We start from the raw sequence: 15105 nt of genomic DNA on the forward strand, positions 1-15105 counted from the left end.
TAATTTTACACTTTATTGTTGGCATCAAGGAAGTAACAAATGCCATTTTATTATCCATTAATTAGTTGTTAATATCTTCCTTAATGTATAGTTGCATTCAGTTTCAAAACCTGACACAGTTCAAATTATTTTACATGAGAATGGCTGGTTATAGAAAATCAAGACAGTGAGCCAGAAAATGAACAAACTTAAATTTAAAAATATCGGTTCAATAATCAATTGACAGATATGCAGTTTCCATGTTTTAGAACCCCAAGACCATCTTATATTTAATTTTGTTTGATACAAAATACCTTTTTGTGCTGAAACCTTTAGCTGTGGACCTTCACAATGTGGTGGAACTATTGTCTCCGAGTTGGGTGTAAGATTGTGGGTTCAAATCCCACTCCAGAGATTTGAGCACATAATCCAGATTGACACTCCAGTGCATTACTGAGGGTGTACTGCACTTTTGGAAATGCTGCTTTTCAGATGAAACTTTACCTAAAGCCCAGCCTGTTCTTTCTCGAGTGGATATAAAAGATTCCATGGCCGGGATTCTCTGATCCCGCGGCCAAGTTCTGACGACGGCGTCAAAAGCGTCGTGAGCTGCTCTGGCATCTACGGGCCTCCAGGCTCAGGTATTCACCCCTTCCCAAGGGGCTAGTATGGCGCCGCAGTGGTGTCCGCTGCTCCAGCCAGCACGCCATGGCCGGCACGAATTCGCACATGCACGCCATGGCCGGCGCGAATTCGTGCATGCGCATCGGTTCCCGTCTTCATGCTGGCCCCCGGGCAAAATGGCGGAACCCGACAGCTGCCCGGCGTGGAGAAACATAGGCCCCCCACGGAAACAGCCTGCCCGCCGATTGGTAGGCACCGATTGCAGGCCAGGCCACCGTGGAGGCACCCCCCGGAGTCGGATCCCCCCCGCCCCTCCCACTAGGGCCATTGGCAGCGGCCCCCTGTCAATTCTGTGGGCCCCGATGGTCCGAGCGGCCGTCCATTTTTGACCAGTCCCGCCGGCGTGAGTTACATATGGTCCCACACGGCGGGACCTGGCAGGTAAGTTGGCGTGGGCAGTCCTCGGGGGGGGGGGGGCACGGGGGGATCCGATACCCGGGGGCAGCCTGGCCCGCGATTGGGGCCCACCGATCTGCGGGCGGGCCTGTTCCATGGGGGCACATCTTCCTTCCACGCCAGCCCCTGTAGGGCTGCGCCATAGCCGGCGCGGAGAAGAGAACCCCCCCGCGCATGCACCAAAATACGATGACCGGTCTGCACATGCACGGAATCACGCTGGCGGTTCCACGCATGCGCGAGATCACAACGGGTGTTCCACGCATGTGTGAACTCGTGCAGGGCCTTCAGCGCCAGCTGGAGCAGCGCCAACCCCTCTGGCACCCACCTAGCTCCCTAGACAGGTGAGAATTCCGTACTTTCGGGGCTGTTGACGCTGGAGTGGTTGGCGCTGGTTCTCCCGTCGGCGTGGCGACTTAGTCCCCAGAAGGGAGAATCCTGCTGCTGGTTACAAGGAGATCAAAACTGCTAAGTATTCAGAAATATGTTGACTTTTCGAACGGACAGGCAGGAAGGAAAGGATGATGGAGTAGCTTTGTTCGTACGAGATGGAATAAGTATAATAGCAAGAAATGACCTTGGATTGGAAGATGTGAAATCATTTGGGTGGAGGTGAGAAATAACAAGGGGAAGAAGACATAAGTGGAAGTAAGCTATAGGCCCCCAAACTGTAACTCTAGGATGGAGAATAAATCAGGAGAAAATAAAGACATGTAAAAAAGGCAATACTTTAATCATGGATAACTTTAATCTTCATGTAGATTGGGGGAAATCAAACTGGCAGAAGTAGTCATGAGGAAGAATTCAAAGAGTGTATTTGGGACAGTGTCTGGAACAATATATTGTGCATCCAACCAGGGATCAGGCTATTTTTGGTTTGATAATGTATAATGAGGCAGGTTTAATAAACAATCACAGAGTAAAAGATCTACGAGGAAGCAGTGACCATAATATAGTAAAATGTAGCATTCAATTTGAGAGTGAGAAATTTGGATCAGAAACAACTGTGCTACACTTAAATAAGGGCAAATAGAAAGGAATGAGGGCAGCATTGGCTGGGGTGGGCTGAAAAAGGAATTTAGCAGGAAAGTCGGTGGATCAGCAATGGCAGGTTCTTCTGAAAATAGTTAATGATTAATGACAAAGATATATCTCAGTGAAGAAGAAAGATTCTAGGAAGGCGATAAATCAACCATAGTTAACCAAAGAAGTGAAGGATAGTCTTAAACTGAAAGAAAGAACATATAATGTGGCAAGGTTTAGTGGTAAGCCCGAGGATTGGGAAAATATTAAAACAAACAAAAGATGACAAAAAAAAAAGAGGGAGTTTATTAGTACATTTTGACCTGTCTAACGAATTGGTGTGATGCCTCTCCATAAGGCGTTAGAGCAGTATTGTTCCATAAGAGGGAACACAGATCCAAAAGACCTATGGGTATGTCTTGAATCCTCTCGAGAGGCTGAAAAAGGCTACTTTCAGATGGAAAAAGAAGGTTTGTCAATAGTATGAAATGAAAATCGCTTATTGTCACGAGTAGGCTTCAATGAAGTTACTGTGAAAAGCCCCTAGTCGCCACATTCCGGCGCCTATTCGGGGAGGCTGGTACGGGAATTGAACCGTGCTGCTGGCCTGCCTTGGTCTGCTTTAAAAGCCAGCGATTTAGCCCAGTGTGCTAAGTGTGGGGTAAAGATGTTCCACCAGTATGCATATGGGAGGCACTTCACCATTGTTACGGACCACAAACCACTCTTGGGCCTTTTTAAAGAACATGAGGCTATTTCGCCAATTGTATCAGCAAGAATTCAGCGTTGGGTGTTAATCCTGTCTACCTACAAATATACATTCAAACACTGATCTGGAACACATATCACAAATGCAGATGTGTTTGGGACAGCATGGTGGCATAGTGGTTAGCACTGCTGCCTCACAACGGTAAAGACACAGGTTCGATCCTGGCCCCGGGTCACTGTCCGTGTGGAAGTTGCACATTTTCCCCGTGTCTGCATGCGTCTCACCCCCACAACGCAAAGACGTACAAGGTACGCTAAATTACCCCTTAATTGGAAAATTTAAAAAACAAATGCAGATTCACTTAGTCACCTGCCTTTACGAGAGAGTGGAGCACTTCCCCCAGTACCATAGGAAATTGTTATGGTGTTGAATTTCTTGGACACATTGCTAGTTTCGGCGTAGCAAATCAAGTATCGGCCCACAAGGTCCCACTGTAGTCCAAACTGAGGCACAGCAGAAAGGGCTTTAGACTAACTAGAGAGATGGGGGTAAGTTCTGCAGAGGGGATATGAAGGCTTACAAAGCAGAAGGGTATGACAGCATTACAAGACAGCTATTTGGGTAATGACAAGAATGTGACAAGAATTGTCAAGAGTGTGACAAGAAAGGACAGAGTGTACAAACATTAAAAAATCAGCAATTGATAGGGTCAAAATGGGAAAAATGGTACAGGGCAAAATTAATGTCTCTTTACTTAAATGTATATAGCATTTGGCACAAAATAGATGAATTAACGCACACGTTGAGGTCAATGGTTTTGATCTTTTAACCATTACAGAGATGTGGTGACAAGGAGATCAAAACTGTAGGATGGAGAATAAATCAGGAGAAACTAAAGGGTTGTAAAAAAGGCAGTACTTTAATCATGCATGACTTCAATCTTCATGTAGATTGGGAAAATCAAATTGGCAGAGGTACCGATGAGAAAGAATTCAGAGAGTGTTTTTGGGACAGTGCCCCACAACAACATGTTGTAGATCCAACCAGGGATCAGGCTATTTTTGATTTGGTAATGTGTAATAAGACAGGTTTAATAAACAATCACTGAGTAAAAGATCCCTGAGGAAGCAGTGACCATAACATGGTAAAATGTAGCATTCATTGTGAGATTGAGAAACTTGGGTCAGAAACACCTTTGTTGCACTTAAATAAGGGTATTTATAAAGGAAGGACAGCATTAGCTGAAGTGGGCTGGGAAAGGAACTTAGCAGGAAAATCAATGGATCATCGATGGCAGACACTTCTGAAAATAGTTAATGACTAATGACAAAGATATATCCCAGTGAGGAAGAAGGATTTTAGGAAGGGGATAAATCAACCACAGTTAACCAAGGAATGAAGGATAGTCTTAAACTGAAAGAGGAAAACATTATAATGTGGTAAAGTTTAGTGGTACACCAGAGAATTTGGAAAGTTTTAAACACCAACAAAAGATGACCAAGAAATAAAGAGGGAGCCGATAAACTATTTGGATAAACTAGGAAGTAATATAAAAAGGAAGAGAGAGACCCAAGTGAGCTTGGCCCTTCGATAATGATTCTCCGACCGGCAATGGGCCGAAGTCCCGCTGCTGTAATGCCGGTCCTGCCGGCGTGAATTAAAGCACCTCCCTTACCGGCGGAACCAAGCGACGCGAGTGGGATCCGGGGTCCTGGGGGTGGCGCAGGGCGATCTGGCCCTGGGGGTGCCCCCACGGTGGCCTGGCCCGCGATTGGGGCCACCGATCCACGGGTGGGCCTGTGCCGTGGGGGCACTCTTTCCCCTCCGACTCGGCCATCAGCCTCTGCAATGGCCGACGTGGAGGTGACCCCCCACCCTGCGCATGCACGGGGATGACGTCAGCAGTCGCTGACGCTCCCACGCATGCGTGGACTTCCGCCGGCTGGCAGAATCCCTTCGGCCCCGGCTGGCGTGGCGCCAAAGGCCTTTCCTGCCGGCCGGTGGCGCGCCAACCACACCGGCGCGGGCCTAGCCCCTAAAGGTGAGGGCTTGGCCCCTAAAGGTGTGGAAGAATCTGCACCTTTGGGGCGGCCCGACGCCGGAGTGGTTCACACCACTCCATCCGCCAGGACCCCCCGCCCCGCCGGGTAGGGGAGAATCCCGCCCCAGAAGTGGGGGTTGGGCGCGGGGGGCGGTGTGATAAATAAATTCAGTAACAATCACTAGGGAAAAAGTACTAGGGAAACTAATGGGGCTAAAGGATGATAAGCCCCCTGGGCCTGATGGGTTGCACCCCAAGATTTGAAAGGAAGTACCAACAGAGATAGAGGATGCACTGCTAGTAATCATACCAGGAATCCTCTGTAGTTCCAGAGTATTGGAAAACTGCCAATGTAACACCTTTATTTAAAAGGGGAGGGAGTCAAAGAAAAAGTAATTACAGGCAAGTTACTTTAACTTCTATCATTTTGAAAATGTTAAAGTCCATGATAAAGGATATAGTAGCAGAGTATTTAGTAATGCACAATATAATCAATCAGAGTCCGCATGGCTTACTGAAGGTGAAATCATGTCTGACAAATTTATTAGAATTCTTTGAAGTGGTAACGAGAAGGATAGATGAAGGGGAAGCAGTAGATGTAATAAATTTGGATTTTCAAAAAGCATATGATAAGGTACCACACAAAAGGCTGCTTAATAAGATAACAGCCTATGATGTGGGGTGGGGAGATTAATATATTAGCACAAATAGAGGATAGGCTAACTGTTGGATGACAGAGAGTTGAGATAAGAAGGGCATTTCCAGGTTGGCAACCTGTAACTAGTGGAATGCCACATGGATCCATGCTGGGGCCACAATTATTTGAAATGTATATCAATGACTTGGATGAGGGAAGTAAATGCACTATTGCCAAATTTGTGGATAACACAAAAATAGGTGGGATAATACAAAGAGTCTACAGAGGGAGGTGAGTTGGCAAAAGCTTGGCAAATGGAATATAATGTTGGAAAAATGTGGAGTTACGCACTTTGCTAGGAAGGATACAGGAGCTGAATATTATTTAAATGAAGAAAGACTGCAGAAAACTGCAGCACCGAGGGATTTAGAGGCCCTCATGCATAAATCACAAAAAAACTAGTGTGCAAGTTCAACATATAATAGGGAAGGCAAATGGAATGTTGGTCTTTACTTCAAAGAGAATTGAGTATAAAAATAGGAAAGTCCTGCTAAAACTGTACAAGGCACTAGTTAGAGACCACACCTGGAATACTGTGGACAGTTTTGGTCACCTTATATAGGGAAAGATATACTGGCATTGGAGGCAGTCTGGAGAAGGTTCACTCGGTTGATCCCCCGTATGGAGGGATTTTCTTATGAGGAGAGGTTAAGTAGGTTGGGCCTGTACTCATTGAAGTTTAGAAAAATGTGACGTGACCTTATTGAGACATAGGATGCTCAGGGTTCTTGACAGGGTAGATGTTGGAAGGTTGTTTTCTTTTGTGGGAAAGTTTAGGACCAGAGGGCATAATTTCAGAGTAAGGGGTTGACCATTTAAGACAGATGAAGTGGAATTTCTTCTCTCGGAGGGTAATGAATCTCTGAAATTCTTTACCACAGAGAGTTGTAGAATGTGGGTCATTCAAGGCTGAGATAGACAGATATTGAATCAGTGAGAGAATCAAAAGTCACGGGGATAAGGCAGATAGGATGCGGGATTATTCGAACCTCCACCAGAAATTGTGATCGGCGTGGGGGCGGAGAATGGGCATCAAACCCGAGATCAGGTCCGATGCCACTCCCACGATTCTCTGGTCCCCGGAGAATCGCCGGCAAACGGGCCCGCGGGATCGACGCAGCACCGGTCGGGTTATTGAAAAAGGCCCACGTGGCTATTCACCGAGTGCAGCTCGCCGGGTTCCCGACAACGTGGTTCTCTCATGGTTCCACCCGTCGGGAACTCGGCGTGGCGGCTGTGGACTCAGTCCGTGGCCGCCCTAGTGGGGGGTGGGGGCTCGTTCACCGGGGGGGTGCCTTCAGGACGGCCAGGCTACTGATCGGGGGCCACCGATCCGCGGGCTCGCGTGAACTCGGGGGGGGGGGGGGGGCTATCTTCTTGGTGCCAGTCCGTGGTGTGGATCTGCCACGCCGTGCCAGACCCCCGACCGGTATTGTAGGGCCCTATATCGGCAGCCGGAGCTGCAAAGACTACGCTGGGGCCCTGCTAGCCCCCTCCAGTTAGGAGAATGGCTCCGTACTTTCTTCAGGAAAGTCCGGAGTGATTCGCCTGTATTTTTTCACGGGCATTATTGGAGAATCCCACCCAAGGATTATATCAGATCAGCCATGATCTCATTGAATGGTGGAGCAGATATACTGGGCTGAATGGCCCATTTCTGCTCCTACATATTATGTTCGAAGAGGTTGGTCCTGTGAGTCAGTTTCTGAGGAGATGAAAGGATGAATTGAGTTGCGAAGACAACATAATACTTGTCATCCCTGTACCAGGAAGGGAGTTGCTCCTCAGCCATTTCTTTGTTTCCTGTTATGTTTCTGACTGTAAGGAGCCTACATTAGTTTTTATTAATCTGTTTCTCTTTACATAACTATAGAAACTTTTACAGTCAGTTTTTATGTTCCTGCTAGTTTGCTTTTAAATTGTATTTTCCCCTTAATTAATCCCTTGGTCTGCCTTTGCTGAATTTTGAACTGTTCCCAATCCTCAGATCTATTGCTTTTTCTTGCTAATTTGTATGCCTCTTCTTTGAATCTAATACTATCTCTAATTTCCCTTGTAAGTCATGGTTGGGCCACAGTTCCCTTTCTACTCACGCGCCATATAGGAATAACCAACTTTTGGAGTTCACCTATTTGTTTCTTGAATGCTAGCCTTTGCCTGTCCGCTGTCCTTTCTTTCAATAATGTTTCCCATTCGCTGAATAGCCCTCAATGTCTAGTTCCCATCTTTGGTCACCTTGGAGCCACGACCCTGTAATCCAACACTATCATAACCCTTTACATCTAATTCATCCATTTTATTTTCAATGCTCCATGCGTTCAGGTACAAAACCTTAAGGCTGGTCCTTTTAACGTACCCTGTCCCTTCCGTACTATTTTATTACAGCGTTATTATCTCATACAGGCCCTTGATTTCTCTGCCTATCACTTTTCTTATTCTCCTTTCTGTATTTTTCTCTTGTTATTAATTCCCCGTACTCTTAATGCTTACATATGTTCCCATCTCCCTGCCATATTAGTTTAAACCCTCCCCTCTAGCAAGAGGTAATTCCCCTCAACAGTATCCAAAACAAGTATCATAAAATTTACTGTGCTAAAGGAGGTCATTCAGCCCACCGGCCCTTGGAAAGAGCATCCTACCCAAACCCACACCTCCACCCTATCTCCATAACCCAGTAAACCCACTTCACCTTTTTGGACACTAAGGGCAATTTAGCAAGGCCAATCCACCTAACCTGCACATCTTTGGGCTGTGGGAGGAAACCGGAGCATCCGGAGGAAACCCACGCACACAAAGGGAGAACGTGCAGACTCTGCACAAACAGTGACTCAGCGGGGAATCAAACCTGGGAATCTGGAGCTGTGAAGTAACTGTGCTAACCACTATGCTACAGTGCTGCCCTTTCTGGCTTCGCCACTGCACTTTCCAAAAAAAAGATGGGTAGAAATTGGTGTTGGGTGGTGGGGTAAAATGGATAATATATTATCAGCCATTAGTTAATAACCCACCTGATACTTGGTTTCATTGATTGTAATACAACCCATTTTGCACTACAGTCCAAGACAAATTTAGAACATAGAACATTACAGCGCAGTACAGGCCCTTCGGCCCACGATGTTGCGCCGACCTGTGAAACCATTCTAAAGCCATTCTACACTATTCCCTTATCATCCATATGTCTATCCAATGACCATTTGAATGCCCTTAGTGTTGGCGAGTCCACTACTGTTGCAGACAGGGCATTCCATGCCGTTACTGCTCTCTGAGTAAAGAACCTACCTCTGACATCTGTCATATCTATCTCCACTCAATTTAAAGCTATGTCCCCTCGTGCTAGACATCACCATCTGAGGAAAAAGGCTCTCACTGTCCACCCTATCCAATCCTCTGATCATCTTGTATGCCTCAATTAAGTCACCTCTTAACCTTCTTCTCTCTAACAAAAACAGCCTCAAGTCCCTCAGCCTTTCCTCATAAGATTTTCCCTCCATACCAGGCAACATTCTGGTAAATCTCCTCTGCACCCTTTCCAATGCTTCCGCATCCTTCCAATAATGCGGCGACCAGAATTGCACACAATACTCCAAATGCGGCCGCATCAGAGTTTTGTACAGCTACAACATGACCTCATGGCTCCGAAACTCAATCCCTCTACCAATAAAAGCGAACACACTGTACGCTTTATTAACAACCCTCTCAACCTGGGTGGCAACTTTCGGGGATCTATGTACATGGACACCGAGATCTCTGCTCATCCACACTGCCAAGAATCTTACCATTAGCCCAGTACTCTGTCTTCCTGTTATTCCTTCCAAAATGAATCACCTCACACTTTTCTGCATTAAACTCCATTTGCCACCTCTCAGCCCAGCAGTGCAGCTTATCTATGTCCCTCTGTAACTTGTACCATCCTTCCGCACTGTCCACAACTCCACCGACTTTAGTGTCATCTGCAAATTTACTCACCCATCCTTCCACGCCCTCCTCCAGGTCATTTATAAAAATTACAAACAGCAGTGGCCCCAAAACAGATCCTTGTGGTACAACACTAGTAACTGGACTCCTGTCTGAACATTTCCCATCAACCACAACCCTTTGTCTTCCAGCTAGCCAATTTCTGATCCAAACTGCTAAATCACCCTGAATCCCTTGCCTCCGTATTTTCTGCAGTAGCCTACCGTGGGGAACCTTATCAAACGATTTACTGAAATCCACATACACCACATCAACTGCTTTACCCTCATCCACCTGTTTGGTCACCTTCTCAAAGAACTCAATAAGGTTTGTGAGGCACGACCTACCCTTCACAAAACCGTGTTGACTATCTCTAATCAATTTCTACCTCAGTGAGTTTGCAATTTAACCTGTGTCATTTTGTCAAAACCAGGTCTTTCTCTAGAAGTTAAGAGCTCTTGCATATCCTATCCTGTGACAATGGTGAAGCTACGAACAAATCTTTCTGTATTTTAACCTAAAGGCAGGGGTCGGCTCCAGACTTTTGCTCTGTGCTTAATGGCAACACGTCACATTCAATTAAAATCTTAGACTGCTGTAATATAAATATCATCAACATCCAGTTGTTTGGCATTTTGCCACTCAGGTTTGTCAAATGATCTTCCATAAATGAAGCATTCATTCTGATGACAAAGGGATACATCAGCCAATGATCAGGATCTGTCTTTGTCCCCATTCTTAAGTTGACTGTTTTAGAATCATCATTGTGTTTTGAAATTTTACAACTTATTCTACCTTTGCAATTGGTATAACTGTTCAGGCATTAGCCAAGGTAAACAGACTTTTTAGCTAAGTTTGTCATTTATGACAAATGTCCAACCTAAAAGTCACAGTTATTTTTTTTACAACATTTATGTCTTATATTTGACTTGTCTAAGTCTGAAACAAAACCTGACCTTTATCAAACTGATGATTGGACAGATTGTAAGGTTTGTATCGGGGCTCTGTTGGGAATGATCACAATTAACTCTTCTTAATAAGTATAATAAGGACCCCATTTTAATTGCACCCCCCCCCCCCCCCTCCATCTAGCGAAAAGCAGACAGGGCCGTTAAAATGGAATCACCCGTTTTCCTTCCTGATCTGACTGCCTGCAATTTAAACCTTCAGGCGGACAGGACCCCCCATGTATTTCACCTTCAAATTATATAATTGATAATATCTATATGCTTAAATTTAGAAGGGCTACCTTTTCAGAGAGTCAAAGTAAGCGTAATAAAAACAAAAGATTTGCTTCTAATTACAGGTCTGGATGATCACAGTACTTCCAGGTGGATTAGAGGATTTCTAGTTTTCTGTATTGCAACAATCAAATGTCTAATTTATTCAGATACAATTCAAATTATTGTATCTATACTATGCTTTATTTATTTTAAAATGGTAAATGCTATATTGACATTTATTCTGTTAAATGTGATATCAAACTTATTGCTATTAACATTAACTAATTTATCTGTTTTTTCAATGCTTTTTCTATTCTATTCATCTATTTTATTCTGTAATAACTTCACATGTAAGTACCATTTTTAACCAAGTCAACATAAATTTTTCTTAACTAGATTATTGTACCACTTAAATTGCAATAAGAACATAATCTTGAGAATTATAAAGACCCAAATTCCAGAAGTTGCTGTTAGATTCAGAGGAATAATGATGGCGAATGCTGACAATTTCACTGTCATTGCTACCGTAAAACGTAGAAAGTCAGGTGCTGTCAGTAATCCCATGCTTCTCCATGGGATGCACGGTTGAAGTTCCTATCTGCCATTAATTAAAAATCACTGAGTTGCTGAGAACCTGCCTTTTGTGCTCACTGTATAAACCTTTTTTAAAAATCTAACAGCTTTTTGTGAGGTGTATCTGGGTTTTAATGGCATACTAAGTTTATAATTCCTGCTGAACAGTCTTGCTGACTGAAAACACATTTTTTGTTTGTGGAATTTTATTTGTGGAATATCAAATTTCTCCATTATGATAAAATCAAATCTTGAAAATAATGCTTTTGGTTTAAATATTTATGATTTAACCTTAATCCTATGTTTATGTCACAATCATTTATTTTCAACTCTGTAACATGAGTGAAGAATAGTCAGTGCATGTACTTCTGGGGTTTTCTGTCTGTGAGAACACCTCAATGTGATTGGCTGCTGAATGATATCCCTGCTGCTGGATGCCTGGGGATCTCCCTTGCTGCCGAATTTAAATTTACACAGGAAAGGGGAAATCCATTCCACAGGGAACATGGATTAATTAATTAATTATCCTCTTCGCCTTGAAGACCTACAGCTAGCACAGTTCGGTACTTGACTTCATGAGGACTGGATGGAATGGATCTCATTGGGGGTCTCCCAGGGGATTGGAGGCCCCAAGGTGCATGCCCCCTGGGCAGGGTGGTACCCTGGCACTTCTGATGCCACCTGGGCACTGGTATTGCCACCAGGGTGTCAGCTTCCTTATTTAGAGGGTCTTGGGGTCTCTTTATTTAGGAGGTCTCTGGTGGAGGGGTTGAGGAGGGGATCTGGTGCGGGTGGGGTGGGCAGGTTGTGTATTGTGAGGAGGAGGGTGGCCCTTGGATGGACTTTGGGGGGAACTGGCTTGGCCTACAGTGAGGTCCACTGCGTCAGGGCCATATTTGTCAGGACCAGTAGTAAATCTCGCCCACGGACCGGAGAATCATGCGGATGTGGAGAATATGGTGCCCGGCCCACTAAGTGGATGCAAATGGACCTTAATGACCCATTCGCATCCTCCCGCTGGTGGGGGCGCAAACCTTGATCCTAATGCCAGCAGTGGGCCGGAGCATCGGAAATGGGTGCCAATTCCATTTTCTTCATGTGGCTGGGCTTTCTGACTCATCGGTATCACCGCTACCGGTGGCGCGAGGCGAATAATTTTGCTCATTAAATTAAACCACCTTTTTAATATTTACTGATACAAATATAAATCCCTTAAAACTACTTTTGCTTTCCTCACAATATTTTAGCTGAGGTCTAACTATTGTTTTGCATAAGTTAATCATAACCTTCTTGCTCTTGCACTCTATCTCCCTATTAAGAAAGCCCAGAATACTATATACTTTATTAACTGTTTTCTCCATCGGTCCTGTCACCTTCAATGACCTGTGCACATTCACATCATTGTCCTTCTACTCCTGCAGCCCTTTTAGATTTGTATCCCTTATTTTATATTGTCTTGAGACACAACCAATCATGCTTCACACAAGCATCCTGTCAAAATACTTAATCTTATCCAAACATAATCTTCTATTTCCTTCTCTTTCATGTACCTATCTAGTTTTCCCTTACATACATCTGTATACTTTGCCTCTTCTACTCAATATGGTAGTGAGTTCTAACCACATTTTATAAAACTAAAAGTTTTCCTCCTGAATTCCCTACTTAATTTATAAGCGAGTGTCTTGTATTTGTGATCCCTAATTTTGGGCTCATAGTTGGAAACATTGGCAGGGGGTGGGGGTGGGTCTTCACCCTCGTTTTCGGTGGCAGGAATGCCAGTGGGGTGGGGAATCAAATGGTAGTCCCCAAATGGCTTTTACGCGGGTGATATTTCCCGTTTCCTTGTCTCTTCCTCCTGCCAATGATGCAATGGTGCTCCTGCCATTAAAGATCGAAAACATCATTACCAATTACCATACATTTAAAAATCATTAGTGAGATTCCCCACTGTATTATATCCCCCCGCGCCAATAAGGATGCCCCTCCAGCCTGCCAGCCTGATGTCACATCAGTGGGCTTTTGACAAATGGGGATCTGACGACAATGCAGCTCCCGGGGAGAGAGAGTTATGCCTGTGCCATGGCTGTGCTGAAGATGGCTTCCATTGGTTTGGGGTTGGGGGAGGTACGTTGGGTGAGGAGCTGGGGGGGGGGGGGGAGAGAACGTGAGAGGGCGGGGTGTTTTATATTTTTTTTCAGATTGGGATGACTTTTGAAAAGGACACTCCAATCTGTCAGGACCGAGGTTGCTAGTTGGGCAGGCTTATCCAGCATGATGTTGTGGGTCCCGCCCCTTCTTTTCTTTTTCAAAGTGGTTAAAAATTTGGTGGGTAAAGCCGGCAAGGTTGCTGGTGGGCTGCTCTCTGCTTTTCCCACCCGAGACAATGCTTTGACAAAAAAATCATAAAATCCTGGCCATTATCTCTACATTGACCATATCAAACCCTTTTAATTTCAAATACTTCTATTAAGTCAGCTGTCTCTTTTCTGGAGATCAGAGTGTCCAGGCCATTCAGTATTTCCTGATAGCATAACCGTTCAATTGAATTTCACCATGTAAATCTTTGTTATGCACTTTTGCATTACTTCCATATCCTACACGGAGAGCTGTGTTTTGAAGTGTGGTCTATTAAAGATTCTGAATTCTGAAGGATGACTTTACTTTAAAAGGTCCTTTTTTGCTGTTGGGCTAAAGAAAAATCTTGCACTTATATAGCTCCCGAGGGTGTCTTATTCCATAGATGGTGAATCACTTCTGAAGTGTTAAGTAAGCAAGGATTCATAACCAACAATGAGGGACATGACCAGACATCACCCTCAGCCATGAGTTATCTATTCAGGTGATTTTCACTCGTATGGGGAAAATTATTGTGGCTAACAATTAACGAGTATTTATTTTCTGGTTGCATTTTCAGGTACATACCAGGGCCAGTTTACAGGTGGGATGCGCCATGGATATGGAGTGCGCCAGAGTGTTCCCTATGGGATGGCCACCCTGATCCGCTCACCGCTGCGGACCTCGCTAACCTCCCTTCGCAGCGAGCACAGTAATGGGACCGTACTGCAACTTGAGCCGCCGGCTGACTCGCTGGCCTTGGCCACCCCCTCTGCTGCCGTCGCCTCTGCCTCAACCATCGGGCCGAGCCGTGGTGGCTTCGCCCTGAGCCTTCACAGTGCTGGTGATGCTGAGCAAAAGCCGAAGAAGAAGGGTCTGTTCAGGCGCGGTTCACTGCTGGGTAAGCTGAGAAAGAGCGAGTCCAGGAGCTCGCTGTCCAGCCAAAAGAGTAAGCTCAGCTTCCTCAGGAGTGATGCCGGTCTCAGTTCAGCTGCCAGTGACGCCAACTCCACTGTCAGCCTGGGCGAAAGCGGTGACGACTTCCCACCTATTGAGTCTGACATCGATGCCACCACTACTGAGAGTTACATGGGCGAATGGAAGAACGACAAGCGCTCGGGATATGGTGTCAGCGAGAGGTCAAGTGGCCTCAAGTACGAGGGCGAGTGGCACGACAACGTGAGGCATGGCTATGGCTGCACCACCTTCCCGGATGGCCATAAGGAAGAGGGAAAATACAAGAACAATGTGCTGGTGAAGGGCAAGAAGAAGCACCTGATACCCCTGAGGACCAACAAGCTGAGGGAAAAGGTGGAAAGGAGCATGGAAGGGGCACAGAGGGCAGCAGCTATAGCCCGGCAGAAGTCAGAGATCGCCTTGTCCAGGTAAGCAAGTCCGAAGAACCTGTGGTTTAGAAATTCATCTTGGAACGGTGGTGAAAAGTGAGCGACATTGAATTAAGTAAGAAACCACCCATTTTGTGCCACTGCCC

General features: G+C 45.4%; 1 protein-coding gene across 3 annotated transcripts in view; it reads left to right on the forward strand.

Moving 5' to 3' along the window:
- Positions 1-15105, forward strand: part of jph2 (junctophilin 2) — a 184962-nt gene that overhangs the window by 50627 nt on the left and 119230 nt on the right. For all 3 annotated transcript variants that reach the window (XM_072514811.1, XM_072514812.1, XM_072514810.1), the window contains one exon: positions 14194-14998. In XM_072514811.1, the coding sequence (XP_072370912.1) occupies positions 14194-14998 (805 nt within the window). The remainder of the gene's footprint in view (positions 1-14193; positions 14999-15105) is intronic.

The sequence above is a fragment of the Scyliorhinus torazame genome, chromosome 8, assembly GCF_047496885.1.
Source record: "Scyliorhinus torazame isolate Kashiwa2021f chromosome 8, sScyTor2.1, whole genome shotgun sequence".
NCBI lineage: Eukaryota > Metazoa > Chordata > Chondrichthyes > Carcharhiniformes > Scyliorhinidae > Scyliorhinus > Scyliorhinus torazame.